The 26,889-nt window shown below is 61.1% G+C and overlaps 1 protein-coding gene across 1 annotated transcript; it reads right to left on the bottom strand.

The window, feature by feature from the left end:
- Positions 1-919: 919 nt before the first annotated feature.
- On the bottom strand, positions 920-26,422 carry KCP (kielin cysteine rich BMP regulator). The gene is made up of 42 exons (XM_056118440.1): positions 26,341-26,422; positions 24,704-24,864; positions 23,279-23,468; positions 23,127-23,203; positions 22,199-22,283; positions 21,161-21,228; positions 20,921-21,017; positions 20,752-20,834; positions 20,527-20,620; positions 18,477-18,565; positions 16,810-16,903; positions 16,649-16,728; positions 16,477-16,570; positions 15,408-15,493; positions 15,211-15,292; positions 14,848-15,000; positions 14,677-14,783; positions 14,509-14,602; positions 13,978-14,151; positions 13,781-13,863; positions 12,456-12,549; positions 12,194-12,382; positions 11,841-12,011; positions 10,726-10,902; positions 9,612-9,697; positions 9,355-9,445; positions 9,165-9,277; positions 8,990-9,083; positions 8,343-8,516; positions 8,119-8,201; positions 7,336-7,456; positions 6,469-6,548; positions 6,229-6,328; positions 5,384-5,472; positions 4,981-5,083; positions 4,752-4,894; positions 4,330-4,502; positions 4,145-4,256; positions 3,943-4,044; positions 2,118-2,282; positions 1,288-1,594; positions 920-1,179 (listed from the first exon to the last, which is right to left on the bottom strand). Exons 1-42 carry the CDS (start codon positions 26,420-26,422, stop codon positions 920-922), a joined length of 5,100 nt encoding a protein of 1,699 aa, XP_055974415.1.
- Positions 26,423-26,889: the final 467 nt, after the last annotated feature.

Here is a 26,889-nt window from a genome sequence, read left to right as displayed (position 1 = left end):
GTGGGGGCCACACCCTGGGTTCGAGGTGTCTGTGTGTGCACGCACACCTGATCATGTTCCCGCAGGACCTCATGTGTCCCCTGCTCCCCAGCTCAGGCCCAGGGCACCCACCCCCCCACAAGTTCCTAGAGTGAATGTTAGTCCTGCCCCAGGGCTTCTGGCTGGGACTGGACAGTGCCTTGTGGGGCAAACCTCAGGTGAAACACAGTGGGGCCTTGAGTTCTGCCCAATCCCAGGTAGCCCACAAACAGGCAGGAAAAGCAGACTTCAAGGGGCTTCCAATCCTCACCAGGTCTCATGAAGATTCACAGAGGGTCCACATGGGGGCGCCCACGAGGCGTGAGTGGGCACCCGAACTCCGCCTCTGGGGATTTGGTTCCCAGGCAGCAAGGGTCAAGGTCACTGTCACTGTCCTCTCGGTTTTTTTTTTTTGCTTGAGCGGGCCCAGTAACGTCTCCATTTTGAGACTTGTTGTTACTGTGTTTGGCATATTGAATACATCATGGGTTAGCTTGCCAGGCTTTGCTGTGCTGGCAAGATACTCTCGGTAGCTTGCCGGGCTCTCCAAGAGGGGCGGAGGAATCGAACCCAGCTCGGCCTGGCTGGCTGTGCGCAAGGCAAACGCCCTACCGCTGTGCTATCCCTCCAGCCCTGTAGGTAGAGACAATACCGGGGTGCAGGGCTGAGCCCCTGTAGCTGCTCCGTTCCTCACTCTGAAGACAACCCCGCGGTCCCAACAGCCTGGGGTTCACCCAGCTCCAGGAAGAAACTCACACACACACACAGGAAGGCTTTCGGGGGTGTTTACTGCTGCTGACAGAGGGGCAGGAGGGAGGGACACTCTGCAGCTCCGGCCAGGCTGGGCACTGCCCTGCAGTAGACACGACTGACCACATGAATCCCGACAGGGCTGGGTGGTTCAGGGTGCGGTTCCCTGGGCTTCGGGTTGGGTGCTGGGGTGTGGGTCCTCGGAGACGAGCACCGGGGGGCAGGCCTCGGGCAGGATGCAGCGGGCCTCGTGCTCCACCAGGCCGGCTGGGCACTGGCAGCCGGGCACACAGGGCCTGACGCAGTGGGCCGCCAGCTCGCCCAGGGGCACGTGCCGGTTGAAGCAGGTGCGGGGGCACGGCGGGCCGCATTCGTCGAACAGGAAGCCTCGGTCCAGGGGGCAGCCCATCGCTGCGGGGATGGGGAGATCAGGGCACAGTCACCCCCACCCGGTCACCCACCTGCACGCACCTCCCCCACACTCCCCGTCCCCCCCCCCTCGGCGCCCTGTCCCCTCACCACAGAGCGTGGGGCCCCTCCAGGCTGGCGTCACCCCTGCCTGGCGACAGTGGCTGGCATAGGCCGCCAGGGCAGCACAAAGACAGGCATCAGCTGAAGCCCCAGGGCCGCAGGCACAGAGGTCATACACGCAGGCAGCAAAGAAGGGCTCAGGGGGCACCACAGCATGGCAGCGGCTGAACGGTGCTGACTTGAGCACCGCACAGCGGGTGTTGGCCTCGCGCCGGGCCCGGTAACCCGCGGCCCGGCACGGATCCACCTCTCGGCCCTTGGAACAGGCTCGGCCAGGTCCTGGCCCCTCAGGGACCTACAGGGGGGTGGGGTGAGGGAGGAGCAAGGCTGAGGGGTCAGCGCCCAGGAGAGGTGGGGTCTGCTCCCCGCTCTCTGAGGCACTTCCCACTGGCCTCTTGGAAAACCTCCCACTAAGAACTGCAAAGGGAGCACCAGCTGTTTTCTTTCTGCTCCCAGTTTACAGACAGACAAACCAAGGCCCAGTGTAGGTGGGAAAAATAGCCACTTTTGGGGGGGGTTGGGGAGGGAGAGGATTTCTGGGCTACACCCAGCGGTGCTCAGGGCTTACTCCCGGCTCTGCACTCAGGAATGACTTCTAGCAGCGCTCCAGGGACCATGTGGGATGCCAGGGGTCGAACCCAGGTTGGCCACATGCAAGGTGAACATCCTCCCTGCTGTACTATCGCTCCAGCCGCCTAGGCAGATAGCCTTGGTGCTTGCCTCCCCCAACACAGAGACCCTCAGAGCCCCAACCCCCTTCCGTAGCATAGGGAGCTTCCCTCAACAGACCTGCCCACAGACCAGCTGGGTCCTCTCACCTGCCAACTGTTCCCAAACGCAGCCGCGGTGCGGAGTGTCTGTCCCCGTGGGTTCTGCAGGTCATCCTGGGCGAAGCCATTGAAGTTCCCGCAGAGCCCACAGACCTGGCCCCGGTAGGAGCCGGGCACTCTCACCTCCACCTGGGATTGCCCATCCCACAGCACCTGTGAAGAAATGCTGGGATTCTAGGCGGTGGGGAAAGTAGGGACCCGGCAGTCATCCTGGCCCTGGGGTCAGCGCGCCCCCTACTGGTGCAGAGGAGAATGGCAGGTGGCGGCTGCCCAGAGCCAGTTCCCGCAAGCGTCCAGCCCGGGGCGCACGAGGTACCTCGACAGCCAGGATGCCCTGGACATCCCCGAAGTGGGCTCTTGGCTGGAATAGAAACCCACACCCAGAAACACACTTTCTGGACGCCAGCTGGGACTCCCAAGGACAAATCACAAATGACCCAGATGAAAAGACACAAACCTTCATCTGTGGACGGGCCAGGGGCTTCACTGGACCACGGAGTGAGTGACTAACAAGAGAACTGGACTGAACCTCTAATCCTTCAGCCCTGCTTCCTCCCCCCCCCCCAACCCCCGCCTCTCCGCCCACGAACCCTTCACCACCCTCCAGGTGAGGCAGCTGAGATGTGGAGCGAGTGGGTGCCGGCCGAAGGAGGCGGGTGGTAGAAAACAGACCCCTTGAGAGGGCAGGGGGTGGGCCAGGGAGGGGCCAACACCAGTGGGGAGGGAAGCCTTCAGCCGGGAGGCGGAGGTGGTGCTGAAAGGCCGCAAAATGTACACATGAAACCGTTTCAGCTGTAAGCCACAGTGCAAAAGCGGGTTTATAAAGAGCCTCCTGGGGTTGGAACAGTAGCACAGCGGGTAGGGCATTTGCCTTGCATGCGGCCGGCCGACCCGGGTTCGATTCCCAGCATCCCTTATGGTCCCCCGAGCACCGCCAGGAGCAATTCCTGAGTGCATGAGCCAGGAGTAACCCCTGTGCATCGCCGGGTGTGACCCAAAAAGCAACAAATAAATAAATAAATAAATAAATAAAATAAAAGCCTCCTGTAGAAGCAGCAGGTGGGAAGGAGGCAAATGGGGTGGGGGTGGGATTGGTGGAGAGAAGTGGACACCTGAAACCCCATCATGTAAGTTTGTGATTTCACAGTGACTGAAAAATAAATTCATAAAAATATATGATAAAAAACCACAACAGTTCAGGAACCATATATATATATGTATATATGTGTGTGTATATATATATATATATAGAGAGAGAGAGAGAGAGAGAGCTCAATAGGCTGAGTTTTCTTCACATGCAGGGGTGGGGACTATACACCCAGCACCATCGGGAGTGGTCCACTGAGCACTGCGAGTACCCTTGGGCCTCCTGAGGTGTGGTCCAGAACAAAACAAAAACCAAAAACACACAAACCGCTCTTAGAAACCAGGTTGGAGGGGGTGGTGAGATAGTACTGTGGGTAGGGCATTTGCCTGGTTCTCAGTCAGCCCGGGTTTGATCCCGGGCATCCCGTATGGTCTCCCAAGCATTGCCAGGAGTAACTCCTGGGTGCAGAGCCAAGAGTAATCCCTGAGCATCACCGGGTGTGACCCAAAATTAAAACAAATACCTATATTTAACTAAAAAAAAAACAGGCTCAGCACTCCAGCCAGTGAACCCCAAGTCTCTGCTCCCCTGTCTGCCGCCTTCAGAATCCAGAAAACGTCCTCACTTTAGTGACCTGGTTTGACCAGGGGAGTCAGTTCCCCTCCTTCTAGAGACAGAGACTCAGTGTCCAGCCCCCCACCCTGTCCCCCCCTCCCCAACCCCCACCTGGAGCCCAGGCTGGGCGTGGAGGATCACGGTGCTCCCCCTCAGCTCCACGTACAGCAGCGGCTCCCGCAGGAAGGGCAAGGCCACCGGCTGTCCTTCTACCTGCAGGGGGGAGGGGGTGCAGTGGGGGGCACGTCAGGACCCCAGTCAGTGGACCCCGCGGCACCCATCTCCACCCGGGCGGGTCCTCGCCTCTGCTCACCGTGACCACGCCGTCTTGCAGCAGCCCCACGGTCACGTGCCCCAGCAGCACCGTCACCTCCTGGGTCCAGGACACGCCGCTCCGGCCCCGGCCGTCATTGGTCACCTGCACGCTGCATTGGGAGAGCCCCACTTGCAGCGGTCAGCTGGGGGTGGGGGAGGGACCTGGGAGGAGGCAGTGCGCACCTGAAGTCCCCTCCCCCGCAGTCCTTGGCCAGCACGTAGCTGCAGCTGCCCTGGAAGTGCAGCAGGCGGCCGTCGAAGGTGCGGTAATGGGGGTCTCCGAAGGCCATGCAGGAGGCGGGCCGCGGCAGGCAGCGGGGGCAGCAGCTGCCGGGACTCAGGGCCGGCGCCTCGTCCTGGTCGCAGCCCCAGAAGCCACCATCAGACAGACACACGGGGCTCCCTTGGGCTCCCTTGGGTCCCGCGTCCCGTCCTGTCCCGCCACCCGAGAGTGGGCACAGAGCACCACCTCGTGGCAGTTCCTGGAACTGCACCCCCTCCTGGGTTTCCCCCCTCAAGGCTGTCCAACCCTGGCGTGCCCTCCTGGCCTATTCGCGCCAGAATGACAGCGCCCAGTGCCCAGCTTCCAGGTCCGGGTCACTCACGGGGCCACAGGTGAGCGGCGGGCAGCGCTGGCTCTGGCAGCGCACGGTGCCCGCCACGCAGGAGCAGCTAGTGCAGGCGTCCACCACCCAGCGCTCCCCGGAGGGCACCTCCCGGCCCTGGTGCAGGCAGGACTGAGCTGGGACTGAACGGACAGGACGGGGGAGGGTCAGCTGCCCGTCCCCCACCCTGGACCTCACTCTCCACCACCCTCCCCATCCTGACCAGCACCTTGGCATTGCTCACAACAGCTGCCAGCTTCCGGCTTCTTCACCCATCCCCGCGGACAGTCCAGGGCTTGGCACTCCTCCCGGCGGCACTCGACGTGGCCCCGCTGAGGACGGAAGTCACTGCTCTAGGAAATCCCTGCAGATCTCGGGGTTTCTGGCCTCACATTATTTTGGGGGTCCTCCCGAGACATGGTGGGAAGCCGCTGCCCTTTCTCCCTTGCTGGTAGGAGGGAGCCTCAGCAACCTCTGTCCAGTGCGCGATATTCCGTCTCGCCACCAGGGGCGCCATTCCCCAGTGTCCCCTAAACACCCCTACCCCTTGCCTGGGTAGAGGGGTCACTGCAGGTCACTCCCCCCTTTGGGTTTCTCGGAGGGGTACACACGCCCCCTCGCGCCCCGCTCACATGGCACGTGCAAGCAATGCAGGCGTCGTGGGGGTCCCGCCAGCTCTCCCCATCTGCCACCCTTCTGCCATCAGGCTCCAGCACGCATTCTGGAAAGGAAGAAATGGGAGCGGGCTGGAGCGATAGCACAGGGGATGGGGCATTTGCCTTGCACGCAGCTAACCTGGGTTCGATTCCCAACAACCCATATGGTCCCCCCAAATACCGCCGGGAGTGATTCCTGAGTGCATGAGCCAGGAGTAACCCCTGTGCATCGCTGGGTGTGACCCAAAAAGCAAAAAAAAAAAAAAAAAGGCGGGAGGGAGGGGCTGTCCCTCCAGCTGCGTCCCTGGCCCCCAGTATTGGGTGTTCCCTGCTGTCACTTGCATCCCAGGGGCCTAGTTGATGACGGTTCTGCTTCTGCCCAGACAGCGGGAGAATGACCAGGGTCCCAGCCCAAGGGAAGACTCAGTCCAGCTCTTGAGAACTGAGCTTCTGGTCCCTTCCCACCGGCAGGGTCTCCGTACCCCCATTTCCTTTTCTTCCCCTTCATGCATTTATTTATTTTTGGTTTGGGGGCCACGACCGGCTGTGCTCAGGTCTTACTCCTGGCTTCATGTTCCGGGATCACTCCTGGCACAGCTCGGGGACATATGAGGTGCCGGGCATTAAACCTGGGTCAGTCGCGTGCAAAGCAAAGGTGCTCCTTGCTGTACACCCCCCTACCCCTTTTCTACAACCTAACAAAACAACGAAGGCGGAATTCTGAGCATAGTTGCACCCCACCCTCCCACCAGACCACCCACTTGTCCCCAGGCCACACTGTCCCACCTAGCTGCTACCTGCTTTGAGGTCGAGGCACCTACCAGGGCACACGGGACAGCAGCTCCCTGGGGAGCTCCGGCGCTCTGAGCGGGGGCAGCTGAGTTCAGGACAGTCCTGGTGCACGCAGAGCCAGGTCAGATCCTGGGGGAAGAGGGGTGCATGGCAGGGGGAGGGTGGCAAGGGAGGGGGCGGGCGACACTCAGAACAGTGAGCAGTAGGGGGAGCAGGGGGTCCCCAAGCTGCCGCAGGGGACTCAGAGAGGGGCTCAAGGTGGGGCTCACCTGGCACTGGCAGGTGTAACAGGGGTCCGGTGGGGCCAGCTCAGCCCCCAGCAGGCTCTCGGTGCAGTTACTCAGCGCCTCTGTGCAAACAGGAAGGGGTGCAGAGGGGGAGGGTTGGTGGACCCCAGCTATTGTGAGCCAGACTTCTGGGGTTCAGAGAGAGCCCCTTGACCCTGGGAAGGAGAAATCCTTTCCCCACTGGCCTAGCTAAGCGACTGGGGATGTGGGTGCTGGAAGTGACCTCCAGTCCAGGTCACTGAGGGCCTCCAGCTTTCGGGCCTGTCCCCCCGTGCCCCCCCACGCTTCTCCCCTCCGTCACTTTCCTCCACTTTGTCTGCCTGAAACCGTTCAATCCCAGCGCCTGCACTTGTGTCCTGGGCCTTTGGGGCAGATGAACCAACCTCTCTGGGCCTTAGAGTCCTCAACCATCAAAGCGGGCCCAAATTCCCAGTTTACTGAGCAAGGGTGAGAATGACGGGGGATGATTATGAAAGCATCGGGCAGAGGGTCGGACATGGCTCAAGTGGCAGAGGGCATGTCTGGGCACGGTTCCTGGCACCACATGGCTCCGTGAGTAACACACACACACACACATCCGCCCCCCACCCCCACCCCGCCGGTTTCCCCTGAAAGACATCCTGGCCAGCGTGGGTAAGACTGGACTCGCCCCCACTAAGCCAGCACGGCTGCCCACAGCGCCCCCTGCTGGGCATCCTGTGCCACGCATGCACTTCTGAGTGGCCGGTCAGAACAATCTTCCAGAACAGTCCTCTGGACCCAGTAAAAAAAAGCTGGTTGGCTCCACCAGCATCACTCTGGGGGGTGGCGGCCTTCCCCTCCCCTCTCCCCCCACATCAGGGCACTCACGGGCACAGGTGGGGCAGCAGCGCTGGGGCCCAGGGGGCAGGAGGTGGTTGGGGGTGCAGCCCACCAGGCTAGGACACTGGCGCCGCTGGCAGCGAAGGCTGGGGGGGCCCTCGGGTGGCAGCTGCAAGAAGGAGCAGGACATGGGGCCAGGCCTGGGGGGGTGAGGTGCCTTCCGCCCCTGGGCCCCACGACCTGACTCTGAGGTGCCCTCTGCCCCCTGACCCCTGAGGTGCTCCCTTCCCCACCCCCTGACTCCGAGGTGCTCTCTGTCCCAAGACCCCAAAGTGCTCCCTTTCCCCTGATCCCGAGGTGCCCTCTGCCCCTGACCCAAGGTGCCCTCTGCCCCATGACCCCAAGGTGCCCTCTACTCCCTGACCCTGAGGCATCCTATTCCCTGCAACCCCAGGTCGCTCCATCTTCTGGGAGCTTCCTGCCAGATTCTGGGCTGAAGACACTCAGCGAACCCAGATCAGCCCCCATGGTCACCAGTTCCTGGTGCTCCTCTTTCCAGAAGCCTGGGTCTGACCCGCCACAAGTCTGACCGCCTGGACGCCGTGCCTGGCCTCCTCGCTCCTGGCTCCCAGGGGGCCATCTGCCTGCTCACAGCTCTTCCCTTCCAGAGGCCCCTCCCAACTTCCCTGGGGTCACCAGCCCTCCACACACCCACCCTCTGCTCCAGCAGGAGTGCCTGCCCACTGCCCACCCCATCTGGCACGAGTGCCCGAGTCTACAGTCCGGTGACCCCTCATGCCTCAGCCCGCCGCCCCGTCCCCCTGCACCTACCTCGCATACACACACTTCGCAGGGGTCTGAGCCGGGCTGGAAGGTGTCCCCTGGCTCCCATAGGCGCCTGCTGTGCTCACAGCCTCGGGTGCGAGTGGCAATGGCGTGGGGGACCTTCGGGCTGGCAGCAGTGCCTGGGAGGGGTGGTCTCAGTGCCCCAGGGTCCTCCCAGTCCCAGGGATGAGAATGGGTCCCCTCCGCAGTCCCCACCCCAGGCTCCCTACCGGGGCAGTGGGGACAGCAGTCTCCAGGGGCCTGGTGCGGCTGGGCGCAGGCGCTGACACACTGGACGGGGGCGCAGGTGGCCACGCCCTCATGACACAGGCAGGAGGAACAGGGACGGTTGTGGGGCACCCAGGTGCTGCCTTCAGGGTGCTCCTCCCCGTCAGCCATGCAGCCTGCGGGGGAGGAAGGGGCGCTGAGGTTGAGGGCTCAGGTCTGGCCCCGGGCCCCGCACCCCGGGGGGCTGCAGGGAGGAAGGAGGCAGATGGTCTGGGGGCCTCAGATGGCTTGTGTCCACCGGAGTAGCTCGGAGGTCCTGCCTGCCTCACCAGGGGCGGCTAAGGGAGGCTCCTAGCGGGTGGCAGGGGGCCCGGGGCTGGTCATGGTGCTGCCAGTGGTGGCATCTCAGCGGGCTGCAAGGTGGCAATTGCAAGGAGGCTGTGGTCTGCTGAGGTCATGGGTGGCTTGGACAGGTGGGACACGCTGAGCTCAGGCCCTGACCCCTGATTGTGGTTATGACTACGGACGGTGCAGACAGGCAGGGTGGGTCTGACCTACCCAGGAGGGGTAGGGGTGGAGCTGGAGGATCTAAGAGGGGAATGGCGGGGCGGGTGGGAGTCAGGGGCAGTTCTGACAGAGCTGGACACACCTCGGCAGCGCGGGCAGCAGCTCCCCGGCTCTGTGACCTGAAGTGGACAGGACAGGTGCGGGCACCGCAACCGCGTGCAGCTGATCTGGCCAGCCTGTGGGATAGACAGGGTCACGGCCCAGCCCCTGGCCTGGACATCCCTGGGGCCAGCCCCTCTGCCAGGGGCCCTCTGTACCTCACAGCGACAGCTCTCACAGCTGCCAGGCGGCCCCTCGAACTCCTCCCCATCCAGGTGCTCCCGGCCCTGGGACACACAGCCTGAAGCGGGAAATGTGTCCGGGCTGAGGGCTGGGCTTCCCCCGACAGCCCCCACCCAACCCTGCCTGGCAGAAGGGAGGGGGGAGGGCGGGCGCAGAGCCGCTCACTGTGGCAGACGGGGCAGAGACAGGGCCCTGGAGACGGCTGTGGGCACAGCGCTGGCGGGCACGGCTTCCTCTGGCAGCGTATGGATCCTTCCTGGGGTGAGAGGGCGCCCTGCGGTCCCTGCGGCCCGCACCGCACCCCCACATGCGGCCCCCACTGACCCTGCCCACCTCCTTCCCTGGGGGAGCCCAGTCCTGCCCACTAGAGGCTGCAGGCGGAGGGTCATGCCGCAGGGCGCGGGGAGGGCAGTGGGGCCCACCTGGCAGCTGCAGACAGAACAGGAGGGGTCCAGAGGGTCAGCGATGGTCTCTCCGGGGCCGACCGAGATGCCGTGGTAGAGGCATCCTGGCAGAGTGGGGCAGAGTGGGAGAAATGCTGCCATGGACACACACACATACACACACACACACATACACACACACACACATGTACACACCCAAACAGACACACCATGTACACATGCAGGTCTGCAGCAATCTGACTGCAGAGATGCACGTGCACATATACACACATGAATATATGCAGAAACAATATACACACATATACACACATTCATGAACACACGCAAACACATGTGCATATATACATATGCACACATGCACACACAGGGTCTTCAGAGTACCTGCAGGCATATGAGGATATGCACTCCTGCACACACACATACAGATGTACAATACACACGTGAGTATACACATACATTCATACTCATGTACAGAAGCACATACAAGCACAATCTATGATCCACAGGCCACTAGACACATGTGTGGATGTACACACACAAATGCACACACGCACAGATAGACATGTGCATGAGTGTGCAAACAAATATACACACATGTGCACCTGCAGGCAGATACATGAATATGCACAACCCACAAAGGCACGCACACATAGACGTGCAATACAGACACAGATGCATACAGCAGCATGCACACACACGCACACAGCATGCTCCTGGACCACAGGTGTGCATACACAGTCAGACACGCAGAGAAACACCCCTCCCGCAGCCTGGGTTCTAGAGTGGCAAAGGGAGTTGGGGTGGGGAGGCCCCAGGGTAGACATGTGATGGGTGTGGCTGACGGGTGGGTGGGTGGGTGGCACAGGAAGGGGGCCTGGGGGAACAGGCCCTCCCGGCAGTGAGGGGAGCAGGGGCCGGGCTCGGGAGGGGGCTGAGGGAGGCGGGAGAGGCCGGCCGCAACTGTGATGGAGACTGTGGGTCAGGGGAGTTCTGGGGCCCAGAGACGGGCCATGAAAGAGGCAGTGCACAATCACAAGGCAGAAGACAAGGGGTCTGTCTGTGAGAGGTGACGGAGGCCAGGGGGAGGGGACCAAACCCGGGCTGGCTGCAGGGCTGGGGTGTGACCGCCTACCCTGGCACGTGGGGCAGCAGAGGCCCGGGGGGGTGAGTGGATGGCTGCAGGCCGGGGGCTCACAGGGCCGGCGGGTGCAGGTGACGAAGCCCTCGAGACAGCTGCAGGCCCCGCAGGGCTCACGGGGGTCCGGGAAGTCCTGGTGGTTCAGGTAAGACTCCCCGAGATACTCACAGCCTGGAGAGGGGCAGAAGGAGGGCAGGAGGGAGAGGTCAGCGTGGCAGAACACAGTGGGGGGGTGGGCAGGGAAGGCCGCTGGGTGGGGCGGGTGGCTGCCTCTTCCCCCTTCAGCCTGGGACCTCCGAGTTCTTTATGGTCTGTTTGCTTGCTTTGGTTTGGGGGGCCACATCTGCTGGGGCTTGGGGACCATGTGTGGTGCCAGGGGTTGAACTGGGCACCATGTTCTCTGTGCGATATCTCTGGGCCCATGTGACCTATGGCTTAGACACAGACCTGGGGGCAGGACCCAGTGGGCTGTAGCCTGGACAGAGGGCAGCAGCTTCCCAAGCCTGAGGGGCCGGGGGTGGGGGTGGGTGCGGAACCCAGGTGCCCCCTTTCTGATGTTTTTAGGCACTCTCAGGAGGGGCGAGTGCGGAGGCAACCGGACCTTGGATGCTATTCCCCTCACCTTTTTTTTAAAGTTTTGGGGGCCACATCCATCAGTGCTCAGGGCTTACCCCTGGCCCTGTGCTCAGGGGACCACGTGATGCCCGGGATTTGAATTTGCATCAGTGGGGTGCAAAGCAAGTGCTTTACTCCTCTGCCATCTCTCCATGCCACCCCCCTCTTTATTTAATTTCTTTTGGAGGATACCCCTAGTGGTGGTGCTCAGGACCCCAACGGAATCAGGCCTGGGAGCTGGGCCCCCCTCAGGCATTGCCTGCAGGCCGCCCTCTGGGCCTGGGGTCTTGGTCTGCAGAGAGGGGCAGGGGTCAGCTCTGGGGCTCTCGCCCTGCATGCAGCTGAGCCCCGTAGGGTTCCCTGGGCACCTCTGGGGGTGCTCCCCTGAGCACGGCCAGCTGTGGCTCAATTCCCCCCAATTCTGCAGCCCCTGGCCCCCGCAGGACAAGAAAGATGCCACTGCCCACCCCATCCCCCGCCACCAGTGCTCTCACCATTGCAGGCTGGGCAGCAGCTGCCCCTGGCAGGGAAGGGGCAGGGCGCAGGGGCACAGACACGGGGGGCACAGCTGACGCTGCCCTCCCAGCACAGGCAGTCATGGCACGCGGCAGCAGGAGAAGGGAAGCGCTCCCCGCTGGCGAACTCCTTCCCCTCATAGAGGCAGCCTGGGGGTGGGGGGGTGGTGAGCAGACAGGGCTGGGGTGCTGGTGGGTGGGGGCCCCCCCAAATTTGGCAAGGACCCCGATGTGGGAAGATTTAGGACCCGGGGCTGGAGAGAGGGGGAGTACGAGGGGTAAGGCTCCAGGGCAGGTGTGGGTACCAGCTGGGCAGCCTGGTCATGGCATACCCTGGCAGGAGGGGCAACAGGGCCCGGGGCGCGGGTGGGTGCAGATGGCGGGCGGGCAGGGCAGCGGCTGGCAGGACACGGAGCCGTGGAGGCACACGCAGCGGCGGCAGGGGTCGCCCGGCAGGGAGAAGGACTCCTGGTGGGGGAGTGCCCCCGTGTCCCCTGGCAGCGCGCAGCTGGAGAGGGCAGCTGGGGATGGGCCTAGGTCAGGGGAGAATGCAGAAGCACCCCCCAGGAGTGGCCTCAGGGGTGCAGCTCCTACCCGGGCACTGCGGGCAGCACTCCCCGGGCTGCAAGAGAGGCTCCGCACAGGACAGGGGTGGGCAGCGGCGGGCCAGGCACTGCACGTGTCCACTCTGCAGGGTAGGATATATGCACACAGGCTATGCATGCGGGAAAATGCACACAGGCTATGCACATGGAGATATGCTCATAGGGATATGCACATAGGCTATACACGCAGGGATACGCACATGGGGATATACACACAAGCCATGCACATGGGGAAAAGCACATGGGAATATGCATATGTGGATATGCATACGGGGATAAGTATATGGGATATGCACACGGGGACATGCACATGGGGATACGCACATGGGAATATATATATACAGGGATATGCACATGGGAATATGTACACAGAGATATGCACTTGGGATATGCACATGGGGATATGTACACAGGGGCAAGGACTCTCTGTACATATCCCCATATCCACACTCAGGGATATGCACTCAAGGATATGCACACAGGATATGCACATGGGATTTACACACAGGGATATGCACTCTGGGATATACACATGAGGATTTGGACTTGGATATACACACAGGATATATACTCAGGGATATGAACACAGGATATGCACATAGGGATATGTACTCAAGGATATGCCTATATACCCTCAAGGATATATACACACAGAATATGCATACACAGGATATACACTCAGGAATATGCAAATGGGAATATACATATGGGATATACAAATGGGACAGGCACACAGGAATATATACAGGGGATATGCACAGGGATATGCACGTGGAGATATGCACACAGGAATGTGCACATGGGGATATGCACTTTGGGATATACATGTGAGGATATGGACTTGGATATACACACAGGGATATGCACACAGGATATGCACATGGGTATATGCACTCAGAGATAAGTCCATGGGGATATACACATAAGGATAAGCCCTTAAGGATATATACACAGAATATGCATACACAGGATATGCACTCAGGAATATGCACATGGGAATATATATATATGAATGGGATATACAAATGGGGATAAGCACATAGGGATATGCACATGGGGATATGCACACAGAACTATGTACACAGGAAATGCACAGGAGCATATGTGCATGAGGATACGCACTCGGATGTGCATGCAGGATATGCGTAGGAATGTACCATGTGGGATATACATTGTACGGTTTATGCATGGGAGATATGGAAACTTCTGGGATTACAACAAAACCCCATGGGGGGTTACCCCTGGGGGTCTCAAGTCCCAACCCCCACTCACTGCCTCCTGTGTGTGCCCGGACAGTGGCGGGGAAAGACTCACCAGACAGTGGCACAGGCGGCAGGGGTCCGAGGGGTGCGGGAAGTCGGCCCCATTGGGGTACTCTTTGCCACCGAAGGCACAGCCTGGGGGAGGGGCGGCTGTGGGTTGTGGGAGCCCGGGAGGAGGGGGGTCCCTTCCCCAACCCTCAGTGTCCAGGGCGGACCAGGAGACCCCCAGCCCCCTTGCATACACCTCACCCTCGCAGTCATTCTGGCAACAGAGGCCCGGCAGCGGGTGGGCGCAGAGGGCGCTGGGGCAGGGCCGGAGCTGGCAGCGGGCCTCGCCATCCCGACACTGGCATTCCTGGCAGGGGTCTCGGGGGTGAGAGAAGCTCTGGCCATCCACAAACACCTGCTGCTCCAGGACGCAGTCTGGGCGGGCGGGCAAAGGCGGGGGATGCTGAGGCCCTCGCTCAGCGCCCTCTGCCCGAGTCTGGCGGGGGCGGGGGGTGGGAGCCCGTTTCCGCACACGCGGGTACCGCAAGCTGCAGACTGGGAGCGCTGCCAGGCTGCGGCGCCTCGCGGGGGCACAGTCTCGGTGCGCACAGGCGGGCTAGGCGCGTGCCTGACCCAGCGTCGCTGAGAGAGGCCACGTCTAAGTAGCCGGAATGGTGCCCAGGAAGCAGCAGCCTGGACTCTCCTCCATCCCACGCTGCGCGTTCCAGAGTGTTCTGCCCCGGGAGGATGGGGTATAGGTCCCCGGGGCCAGGGAGCATCTGGGCCACCTACCTGGGCAGCTGGGGCAGCACTGGCCGAGGGCCATCTTGGGCGTGGCACAGGTAGTGGGAGGGCAGGGGATCGGGGAGCAGTGCACGGTCCCGTCCTGAGAGCAGGAAAACGGCGCTGCAGGGGGCCTGGGGGGTGGGGCAGGCCACCAGGGCAGCGGGCGCGGTGTACCTGGCAGTGGCAGGTGTGGCACGGGTGGTCCATGTCCTGGAAGTCCTGCCCGTTGGCAAAGACGTGGCCACTGTAGGTGCAGCTGTCACAGACGGGGCAGCAGGCACCTGGGCGGAGGGCGGGGTGAGCAGCGCCCTTGAGGGACCTGGGCTGGGGGGGAGGGGCACTCACCATCAGGCTGGGTGGGGTGCTCGCAGGCTGTGGGGGTGCAGAGCACAGCCCCACATGAGGGCACCCCATCGCGGCAGGAGCAGCTGGTGCAGGGCTGGCCGTGGGGTTCCCATTGCACCCCCTCCGGAAACTCCTCTCCATCAAGCACACAGGCTGGAAGGAGGCGGTTGTCACCAGGGGGACCCCCAACCCTTTCCATCCTGGTCCTCCTACCACATCATCCTGCCTGGTTCACAGAACATTCTGGAATGGTTCACAGATATTAGAATGGGAAGGAACTCCCCACCCCCACCCCTGGCCCCCCAGTCACTGTGCTTGTCCCCCCACCCGGGGACACACACATACACACACACACACACACACCTTGGCAGAGAGGGAGGCCAGAGTCAGATGGGGTGCAGGGGGCGACCGGGCAGTCCTGTTCCTCACAGGAGACCTCACCGGCCTAGGAGAAGGGCTGGTGAGAGACTGTGAAGGGAGGAGGTACAGACAGACGGACGGACGGACAGAGGATGGACAGAGGATGGACGGACAGAGGACGGCCTGGGGACGGCACCTACCTGGCAGGAGCATCGGATGCAGCGGCCCTGTTCTTGGAGATGGAAGGTCTCCCCGCTCCGATACTGGAGGCCCTGGAACTCACAGCCTGGACCAGGACAGGACACGGATGGGTACTGGGGAGGGCTCGTGCTGCCCAAGGGACCCTCCCTCCCCCTGACCTGGGCACTCCCACAGCCTCCACCCCTGAGGTGTGGGCCCCATCCCACAGCCCAGTCTGCCATGACAAGGCGAGGGGGGCTGGAGGTGTGGCTCTCAGTAGAGCAAATGCTTTGTAGTGAGGCCCTGAGTTTGATCCCCAGAACCACACACATATGCACACACACGCTCATACAATCACACATTCACTCATGCACAAATGCACCCACATGCACACATGCACTTACACTCACATTTTCACTTACTCACAAACTCACACACACCCACTCATACTTTCACATTGTTACACACACCCACTAGACATACACTCACACTCTCACACACATATATTCATCCCCACATACATACACGCTCACACATACACTCAAACATATATACCCACATAGACACACACTCAAACTCACACACACATATATCCACACACTCACACTTATACACATACATAGACATGCTCACACACACTCACTCTTATACACACAGTCACACACACTCACACTCATATCACAAACTCATACATATCACAAACACATCACTCACACACTGTTACACACACATGCTCACACACTCATACACACACAATCATACACACGCTCCCGCACATACACATGTATGCACATATCCACATCCACACACTCTTATACACAGTTACACTCATACACTCATACACATCCGCACACACTCATACACAGTTACACACTCACACACTTACACACACTCATACATACACAGTCACACACTTGCTCGTGCACACACACTCTTATACACATACACACACACATGTGCTCACACACGAGAGTTGAAGGAAGAGGACCAGAGCTGTCTGAGGGGAGTCCCTATGCCTCAGCTCGGGGCTCCTGGGTCCTCTGTGGAAGCACCGTGGCCCACCCTGAGAGGCCCCAAGCCCCCACTCACCATCACAGCCTGGGCAGCACTGCCCGGAGACCCTGCCTGGGTGTCTGCAGGCCACGGGTGGGCAAGGAAGGGGCTGGCACTGGACACTCCCGTTCTGCCGACAGGGCACAGTGAGCATGGGGCGGGGGGCAGTCCCACCCCCATTGCGCCCCCCGCCGCCCCGCACACTCACGGCACAGCGGCAGTGCGAGCAGGGCTCCCCTGAGCCCACCGTCTCCCCACTGTGGTACTCACGCCCATTCAGGAAGCAGCCTGGGGGGAAGAGGCACCATAGAATTTCCCCAGCACCCCGCTGGAACCCCCAGCCGGCTGCCCCCTCACCCACGGACTCACCATCACACACCGGGCAGCAGGTGCCAGGCAGGGGCCGGGCAGGGTAGGGACAGAGGCTGGCACACTCCCGCTGGACACACTGGACGTGGCCCTCCTGGTGGGCAGGCAGAGTGGGCAGTGGAGGGGACATCAGAGCTCAGACCAGGGCTGAGCGTCCAGTTCCAGGTCCCTATTCCCAGACATCGCCGCTAGAAGTCTGTTCCCCCGCTGCAGTTCTGACTCCAGAGAGGGGTCCTCTCTCCCGTCCCCTCTCTAAGGGCACCATCCACATCACCTGCTCACCCCAGAGGTCCCACCCCTAGTGCTATCACCCAGGGTTCAGAGGAGAGTCAGAGTCCAACATCTGACCTGAGGGCAGGGAGGACACACAAATATTCTGTCCTTAGCCCCAGAAGGTCCTTTCCTGTTTCTCCCTGGGCAGGTCCTACTTAGCCCTCAGGACCGGGTCAAGCCCAGCAGCCATGGGCATCTCTATCTGCTGACCCATGGAAACAGTGAAAGTCAGATACACTCGAGCAAATCCCACGAACAGGAAGCAGATGTGGAGGGCCTTGAATTGGAGCCCTGGCATCACCCCGCATGCTAAGTGCAATCCTTGCAGCATTGGGCACTGTGACAGGTCTGTGACTCCGAATTACCAAAACTGAGCAGGAACCACTAGACATTGCAACAACGACAAAGAAGGGAAGGCGGGAGAGGCGTTGAAAATTAAAATTGAAAATTAGGGGACAGAGCAGCAGTACAGCGGTTAGGGTACTTGCCTTGCACATGGCTGACCTAAGTTCAATCCCCAACATCTCATATGGTCCCCTGAGCACTGTCAGGAGTAATTCCTGAGTGCAGAGTCAGGAGTTACCCTTGGGCATTGCTGGGTTGTACTCCCCGCAAAAAAAAAAAAAAAAAAAAACCACAAAGCAAAAAAAAAAATTAAAATTTGGGAGGGAAAGAGTATGGCAGGTAGGGTGCTTGCCTTGCACACAGTTGATCCAGGTTCAATCCCCAGCATCCCATATGTCTCCCCGGTGCACCACCAGGAATAATTTCTGAGTGCAGAGCCAGGAGTGACCCCTGAGCATTGCTGGGTGTGGCCCTCCCCCAAAAAGATCAAAACAAATACAAAACAAAAAAATTTGAGATTTGGGCACCCAACTTCTTCGCAACCGTCCCCCCCATTAAATCTAAATTAAATTCCTTTCAACCTGAGAGATCCCCGATGTTCTTTCAACATCCAGTCCACATAAAGTGTGGATGGATACTGTCCATCCTTTCATGGCAGCCTTTGAGATCGCTGTGTACTTTACACTTCAGGCCCATCTGTGATGTCCCACTGCGATGCGACAGCCACTTTCCAGCACTCCGTGGCCACAGGCAGTAGTGACCACACAGATCGAGACATCTCAAGCCAGAGTGGCTCCTGCCTGGGGCTTGGCTGCCTGTCCCTGCCTGTCCCCGCTTCTCCTGCAACCCAGAGCTGTCTGAGCCGAGTCATGCCTGTGCTGAAGGCCAGCAGAGTTCAGAACTGGCTCTCAGGGACGTGACCCTGTCGCCACTTCAGTGTTCCTCTCAGGCCTCCATCTCTGCCCCTAGCAGCCTCTGCATGCCCAGTGCAAAGGCAGTGGGTGGGGCCCTGGGTGAGGGTGGATTCAGGGAGCAGCTCTGGGACTCACCAGGCACCGGCAGATCTGGCAGGGGTCCCCAGGAACAGTCCACTCTTGGCCATGATCCAGGTGTGAGTCACCCTGTGAACAGCCTGGGGCTGGGGGAGAGAGGGGCAGGGGGGTTTGATGGGAGCTGGTCTGGACCCCAGCATCACCTGCCCCACCCCCCACACACCTCAGAGGACCCAGAGCCCACCAGCCTCTGCCTACAACCCTCTGTGGCTCCCAAGTCCCCACGTGGGCACCCCCATCACCCCCCTGCATGCCCACCTCACCCTGACCCAACCGGACCCACTCCCTCTGCTCTTTCCCTTCCTCCACCAGCTCCGGCGGGGGCAGGGGGGCATCTAGACAAGGTGGGTCTCTGGGTCTCCTTCCTGAATGTCCTACTTTTGCCCAACGAGTGCCCTCAGCCACTCTCTAGTGGCTTCGAGAGCCCTGTTTCCTAAACCAACTGTCATTCTATAGACAGCCTGTGTGCAATAGCAATGATCAAAAAAATGAACACAAAATCAAGTGCAAAGTGAATCCCGGGAGTTCCGGGCAGTGCTGGCCCTGCTGCTTTGGCTGTGTATTTCTCTCTCTCTCTCTCTCTCTCTCTCTCTCTCTCTCTCTCTCTCTCTCTCTTCTTTTCAGCATCATCCCACCAGTGGTTCTCAGGGCTTACTCCTGGCTCTTTACTCAGGGGGGTCACTCCTGAGGTGTCGGGGGACCATATGGGATACCGAGGATTGAACCCAGGGTTAGTCACATGCAAAGCAAGCACCCTCCCCACTGTACTATTACTCTGACCCCCTCATGTGTGTGTTTCAAGGTAATCACGATCACGATCATCCTATTGTTCATCAATTGCCTCGAGCAGGCACCAGTAATGTCTCCTTCGTCCTAGCCCTGAGATTTTAAAAAGTGCCATATTCAAGGCTCTTTCAGGGTTAGGAGAATGAGACCCATCATTGTTACTGGTATTTGGCATATTGGGTATGCCACGGGGAGTTTGCCAGACTCTGCCGTGTGGGCAGGTTACATTCGGTAGCCTGCCAGGATGTCCAAAGTAAGAATGAGATAATAAGATGTTGCGCAGCCGCAAATGAGGCCGCGAGCTTCTGGGAGCTGGCTTTTATAGTCTCTGGGTCTTGGCTGTTGATAGGATTACATGGCACCAGGGGGGCCAGTTGGTGGGTGTGACCCCTGCCTACTGGAAGATGGAGGATCTGGGTGGAGGATGCTCAGCCCTGATCCGAGCAGGCTTGGAGATCTCAGCCTCGGGTTTCAAGGAGAATCATGAAGAAAAGATTGAGCAGCCCAGTTCGAGGGGACCACCCCAGTCCAGCTTTAGGGGGTTTTGTTTGCCTGTGGGGGGGTCACTCAGGGAAGTACTTGAGAGCCATATGCGGTACAAGGGATTGAAATGGGTTGGCCGCATGCAAGAGAGCTTGCTAACCTCTGCACCAGCCCTGCTCAACAGGTCTGAAGTATGTGAATGAAGCTGGGTAGGCACCGAGGGAATGGGCCAGGGGCTGGAGGTCTCTGCCTGGTGCATGGAAGGCCAGGAGTTTGCTCACAGCCTGGCCCACTCATGCCGAGGGGCTCCTGGTGGCTCAGCTGTCTGGGACCCCCAGAGCCCCACATGTATAACTTCTAGCGCACAGCCAGGTTGCCTGTATGCACCACCACTGAAGCTCCCCAAGCACCACAGGTGAGAGACAGGTATAGGAACACTTTGGTCAAGAGTGTGGCCCCGGTTTGCCCCTCAACCAGAATGGATGCATGCACCACCCTCAAAGGCTGTGACCCCAAATGGGTAGTGCCATTCAGCTGCGCTCCACCCCTCCCCCCGCCACCGTCATGCAAAATGAAGCGGGTAAAAGAGCATGTTTGATGCCCCAGAATGGGGAGCCCACGCCCTGCCCTGGGAGGGTGGAATGTGAGCCCACGCTCCGAGGAGCCCTGAGCTCTGCCAGACACACTTCCCCACACCTCAGGCACAGAGCGGGCTCTGGGGGTGGACCAAAAGGGGCGGCAATCCTTCGGGGCCCCACCGGGCAAGGCAGACTCTCACCTGGGCAGGTCGGGCAGCAGTGCCCAGGCTTCAGGACGGGCTCGGAGCAGGCGCTGGGCGGGCACGTCACAGGCACACAGTGAACCCGGCTCTTCTGCAGGAGACCCAGAGCCGTGACAATGGGAGTGTGGATGGCGGGGATGTGGTGTGTGTGTTGGGAGAGCAGCAGGAGAGCACAGAGCCATGCGGAGTTGGGTGAGGGGGCACCCAGGCTCGGGCACTCACCAGGCAAGAGCACTGAATGCAAGGGTTGGAGCCTGACCAGAAGCTGGCCCCTTCCTCATGGAGTCGCCCCTCATACTCACAGCCTGCAGAGGGGGGACAGGTTGATCAGTAGAAGGTCTCCGGAAGGGACCCCATGGGAGGTATCCGCTCTGGGGGTTGAGGGAGTCACCTGGCCGGCACACGGGGCAGCACTCTCCAGGGGGCGTGTAGCTCTCCAGGCAGTTGAGCTCTGGGCATGGGGGGCCCCCACACTGCACAGTCCCTGCCTGTGGACAGACACGGAGCCCCCCATCCTCCCTCTCAGCCCCGAGCCCCCAGGCAGGCCCAGGCTCTGCAGCCCACCAGGCCCTGGGTTGGCCGAGTGGCAGGGAGGCGGATGGCGATGGACACCAGGCCCCAACCCCCTTACCTGGCAGGTGCAAATGACACACAGTTCCTGGTGCCACGTTTCCCCAGCCCTGTGGCCTCCAGGGCAGTCTGCAAAACCAGAGCCAGGCCCCCAAGTGACACCCCAATCCAATGGGCACAGCCATACCCCAGGCCACAGGCTTTAGTAGGTATATACAGAGGCCTGAGCAGGTGGCAGTCAGGTAGAGGGCCAGCATAGAGGGGAAAGAGGAAGGAAGGAGGGAAGGAAGGAAGGGAGGGAGGGAGGGAGGGAGGGAGGGAGGGAAAGAAAGAAAGAAAGGAAGGAAGGATTCCCAGTATCCCATATGGTCCCCTGAGCACCGCCAGGATCAATTCCTAAGTGCATGAGCCAGCAGTAACCCCTGTGCATCGCCAGGTGTGACCCCCCCAAAAAAAGCAAAAAAAGGAATAGATGGGCAAAAGAAGAGAGAACTGCAAAGCTGGAGGCAGTCTGTTTCCGGTGGCCTTTCTTATGCCCTGATCTCACCGTTCTCCTCCTGCCCACAGGCCAGCCCTGTCTGTTGGTGAGACCCACTTTCCCTTGAATTTACAGCCCAGCCCAGCCAAGTCTGCAGCCCACCCCGACTCCCTAATCCAAATGTCCAGCCCTCCCACTGCCAGCTAAATTCTAACTTCCGGTTGCTCCGCACCACCACACCCCCTGCCATGGGCCACTGATGCTTGGGGGTCCCTCTGGGCAGTACTAGCTGGCTGGATACCAGCCCTGGGCTCCTGCCTGCAAAGCCTGTGCTCAGCGCTTGTGCCACCTCCCAGCTCCACCCAGGCTGCCCTTTCTCTGCCCCTTCCTCTGTGACCTGCTCCCCACAGGGACCACTCCACAGACTCTGTGTTGAACTTTCCAGCTAGGCTGAGCTGGGCTTGCAGTTTCCCCAAGGGCAGGCAGGAAACAGACCCGGGGGGGAGTCCCAGGACAGAGTCTGGGGGCGGAGCTGAGCTTCTTCCTTTGGAGTCCCTTGGTCCCCTGCTGCCCAGGGCAGCAGGTGGGTGTTGGGTGCGCCGGGAGGAGTGTGGGGCGGACCTGGCTCACAGTGCGGGCAGCAGGTGCCTGGTTCCGGGCAGGGGTCTCTGGGGCATGGCGTCTGGGTACACGTGACAGCTCCTTCCTGCGGAGAAGCAGACTGGGGCTGGCAGGGGAAACTGAGGGGAAGGGGGCGGTTTCCCCTTCCACACTTCAGAGGAGGGAGTCTGGGATGGGGGTATAGGGGATCCCCTTGTTCCAGAGGCAGGAGAAAGATCCCCACTCCACCCCCTTGTCTCCTGCCCCCCAAATCATCTCTTTCAGGAGCCAGCAAAGCCCCCAGAGAGGGGGCAATTTTGAGGGAGGGTCCCCAAACGTTCCCACTGAAGGGCTGTGGGGCAGAGCAAGGGAGGACAACTTTGGGGGGATGGGGGGTATATGGAGAGACACAGGGGCAAGGGGGGGACCAGGAGCTCCCAGACCTAAGCGCCCGCCCTCCCACTTTCCAGATTTAAAAAAAAAATTATTCAGCATTCCCTGACGAGAAATCTACTTTTTTTTTTTCTTTTTGCGTCACAGGGGTTACTCCTGGCTCTGCGCTCAGGAATCACCCCTGGCGGTGCTCAGGGGACCATATGGGTCGCTGGGAATCGAATTGGGTCGGCTGCATGAAGGCAAACGCCCTACCCGCCCTACCCGCTGTGGTATTGTTCCAGCCCCAAATCTACCTTTTTTAAGTGAACAAAAGAAAACATCCCCAATTGCCCCCAAGGCTACTACGCATCGCCCCCCCCCCTCCTTCTAGCACCTCATTGGGGGGGATTTCCTCATACTGGCAAAAACAGGGGGCACAGAGGGGACATAGGTTGGGGTGGGAGTTGGAGCATTTGCGCTACCAGGTGGAGCATCCCCCAGGCTGGGGGGGCGGGGCGGGAAAGCAGTCACAGGTGGGAGATGGGGAGGGTGGAGGGGGAGACCGGCCGCTCACCAGGCAGCGGCAGGTGGTGCAGCCGTCGGGGGAGAAGGTCTCCCCGTGGTGATAGGTCTGGCCACTGTGGCTGCAGCCTGCGGAGGAGACAGCGCTGTCCTGGGGGTCCGTGCGCAGCACCCCCCCTGGGGCGCGTCCCCGCGAGCACTCACCCCGGCAGTGCGGCAGGGCGGCCTGCGGCTCGCAGCGCACCGCGCCCTCGCGGCACACACAGACGGTGCAGGGGTCGGGCTCCCAGCGCTCCCCCTCGGGCCAGGCGCGCCCCCGGTCCCAGCACGGCGGGGCAGCCGGGCGGCATTCACAGGCCTCCAGCCGCCGCAGGCGAGCCTGCAGCTCCAGGTTCTGGGTGGGGGTTGGGGAAAGCGTGGCCTCAGCAAGGCTTCCCCCCCCCCCCCCATCCCCCAAACGTCTCACACACGATTTGTGGGAGATGACAACGGGGTAGGATGAGAAGCAAATGCGATGGTTGCAGAGCTGATGCAGAGGCATCCGGGTCCATAGTCACGGCTGTCCGGAACGGGTATCTGGACAGGTCATCAGCGGGAGACGGGCTCCAAGGCCTCTCCTGAGGACACACGGGGGTCCGATTCTCCCGCCCCAAGACGGGTACCCATCTCTGAGGCTCCTGCCAGGCCTTACACTCGGATCCAGAATGTCCACAGGATACGAGGGAGAACTGGCAATGGGACTGGGCAAAATCAGCGCCCTGCAGGGTCATTTGGGAAAAGCAGCGGGCACAGCTCTGTTGAGAAGGTGCGTTTGTTTCTTGGGGTGGGACGAGAAGCCTGGCGCACAGCTGCGTCCAGGGGCATGAGAAAGCGCAGTCGTTTCAGGGGCTTTTCCCGGCTCTGTGCTCAGGAGGGTCGGGTGGGAGGGGTTGGCCTCCAATGGTGCTTAATGACCATGTGCAGTACTGGGGATGGAACCTAGGTAGTACCTTAGACCCAGCTCTCTCTCCCGCCGCTTATTCTTTTATTTGACTCGTGTTTTGGGGAGACACCTGTCTGTGCTGATGTGGGGGAACCACGCAGTGCCTAGGAGGGAGCCCCGGGTCCCGTGTGTGAATCACGTGCTCCAGCCCTTTGGGCATCTCACTGGCCCCAAGTGCATCTTTTTGTTTAGTTTTTTGGGGGCCACACCTGGTGGTGCTCAGGGCTTACTCCTGGCTCTGCACTCAGGGATCGCTGCTGGCGGGACGCAGGGGACCGTATTGATTGAACCTGGGCTGGCTGCGTGCAAGGCAAGTGCCCTACCTGTCAACTCTCTGGCTCCAGGTGCATTTTAATTAATTAATTAATTTTTGGATCACACCCAGCAATGCACAGGGGATATTCCTGGCTCTGCATTCAGGAATTACTCCTGGCAGTGCTCAGGGGACCATATGGGATGCTGGGAATCGAACCCGGTCAGTCGCGTGCAAGGCAAACGCCCTACCCGCTGTGCTATCGCTCCAGCCCCCCGCCCCAGGTGCATTTTTAAAAACAAAGCTCTCTTCTAGCCTCCTGGGTCCCCTGATCCAGCCGCTGTTCCGTTTCCTCCCCTAGACCAAGCTGCCAGTACCCTGGGTTCGAGGCTACCTGTGCACTCAGGTCCTTTACTTCAGCCTCCAACCTTTCCAGCCGTTCTGCTAGAGGGCGCCACAGCTCCTGGGGGTCCCGAGGAGGGCCTGAGGAGTAGTAAGCCTGCTGGGGTTCAACGGGCTCAGGAAGCTCAGGGGGCTCCCCTGGGAGGGCCCCATCTGTAGGGCACAAGAAGGCAGAGGCTCCGGGTGAGGGACTCTGCATCCCACATTCCACCCTGGAAAGAAGAGGGGCTCTCAGGGACCAAGCGAGGGGGTGCTGATCAGGACCCTCCATCCAGTCCACAGCCCCAGGAGATGGAGGAGGGGGTGGGGGGCTGGAGCACAGCCCACCCTCCAGATCCTCCTACCTGTTAGCAAGGCTCCCTGCTGACAGAGGAGGGGGGCGCTGTTCCCACCCCCAAAACTCACCACTCTTTTTAGGACCCCTTACTGGCAGGGGAGGATCGGAAAGAGGAACTTGACAGCAGTTCCTGAAGGGTTGGGAAATGCTGAGGGGGGTCCCACTAGCTCTCAGGGCAGAGGCTGAGTGCAGACATCTGCCCCTGGTGAAGGTGATGTGGCATGTGGCTGGCCGGGGTGGGGGGAGGGGGGGAAGAGGATGAGGAAGAAGAGGAGGGAGGAGGGTGGGGAAGATGAGGAGGAAGGGGAGATGAGGAACAGAAAGGAGGAAAGGAAGAGAAGGAAGGAGAGGAGAGAGGAGAGGAGAGGAGGGGGGAGGAGAAGGAGGGCTGGGAGGGGAGGGGAGAGAATAGGAGATCCCTGCTGCAGGCCCACATGTGACCTTCCACACATGTTCCCCATCTTTTTAGCCTTCCCTGCAGTCCAACACCCCAGTCAATGCAGACACTCACATACACATGTTAGGGTCACCCTGTCCCCCCATCAGCTCCTGTCCCTGCTCTCCCTCCAGACCTGTGACTTAGGGGGGCAAGGACAAGGTGTCCACATCTTAGCCTTCTGTGACTGGGCCTCCCCTGACCCCGCTGAGCACCCCTGAGCCCCTCTGACCCCCTAGCCCTGGACCCCCTGGAACCCACCCCCCATAAGCAGCTGCTCCAGGCGTGCTGACAGCATAGATCCAGCCCAGCCAAGCTGGGGTGCTCTGGGGTCCCCCTGGCCTGGAGACAGAGGAGCATCCCCAGGGGACACAAAGCCCACGGGAGAGGGGGCACTTGCCACAGCAAGGAGCCTTACTGAGCCCCCCCCATTCCTCCCTGTTCACCCCCTGGGAAAGTGCAGCCAGACTCCAACGCGGTTCCCACGGAGGGCCCCTCTCCCAGCGCACCCCGCCCCGCTTTCTCCAGACAAATAATTAACTTCAGACTCCCAGATTCCGGGCCAGCCTCTCCCCCACCACGGCAGCTGCCGGAATTCCTCCCAAGGCCAGAGCGGAAGCCCCTTCCCCCGGGGGACCCCCAGTCTCTGGCCTCTCCCCACCCACCCCCACCGCCACCCCCGCCCCTCCGCTCTCCGCCCCGCCGACCACCCACCGACGGGGTGGTGGACAGGGCGCACGTTCCAGGCGCACGCACCCCAGGCAGGGGCCGCCCCGGCCCGCGCCCCTCGGGCTGAGCCCGCCCAGGCGGGGGTCCCGTCCGGCTGGTCCCCGCGCCCTGGACGCCCCGGACTCACCTCGGCGCAGCCCCGGGGCGGCGGCCAGGCCGGCGAGCTGCAGGAGGGTCAGCAGAGCGACCCGCGCCCCCGCCGTGGCCATGCTCTCGGCGGCCGGAGCTCAAGCGGGCGCGGGCCGGGGAGGGGACACGCCAGGCCGCCGCCCACCGGCTCCGTGTGGGGAGCGCCCCCGGCTTCCGGCGTCCAGCCCCGGAGGCACCTGGAGCCGCGGGGACCCTGGCCTCCCGCTGCTCCCCTGCAGCCCAGCACCCCCGTTCAGACCCGCACTGCATCGCCGGCCCTAGACAAGACGTTTGCAATCCTTTTGCACCTTTTTTGGGGGGTGCCCGACTGTGCCCCGCGCCCCGCCCCCGTGGAACGCGTGGACCGCAGTTCACCCCTTGGCTGACCCCCTCCCCCATATTCACCGCCCCCGGCCACGAGGGACAGCAGCGCTGTAGCAGCATCGGGGACTCCGAGAGCAGTGCTCGGACCTTCGCGCCCTGGGCACTGCCCCGCGCCGTGGGACGGCACGTTCCCGGGCCTGCGTCAGCCTCAGACGCCGCCCTG

Source organism: Sorex fumeus, unplaced genomic scaffold (genome assembly GCF_029834395.1).
Source record: "Sorex fumeus unplaced genomic scaffold, SorFum_2.1 ptg000037l, whole genome shotgun sequence".
Taxonomy (NCBI): Eukaryota; Metazoa; Chordata; class Mammalia; order Eulipotyphla; family Soricidae; genus Sorex; species Sorex fumeus.
The sequence above is the reverse complement of the archived record's forward strand: the minus strand, read 5'-3'. Positions and strand labels throughout refer to the sequence as shown.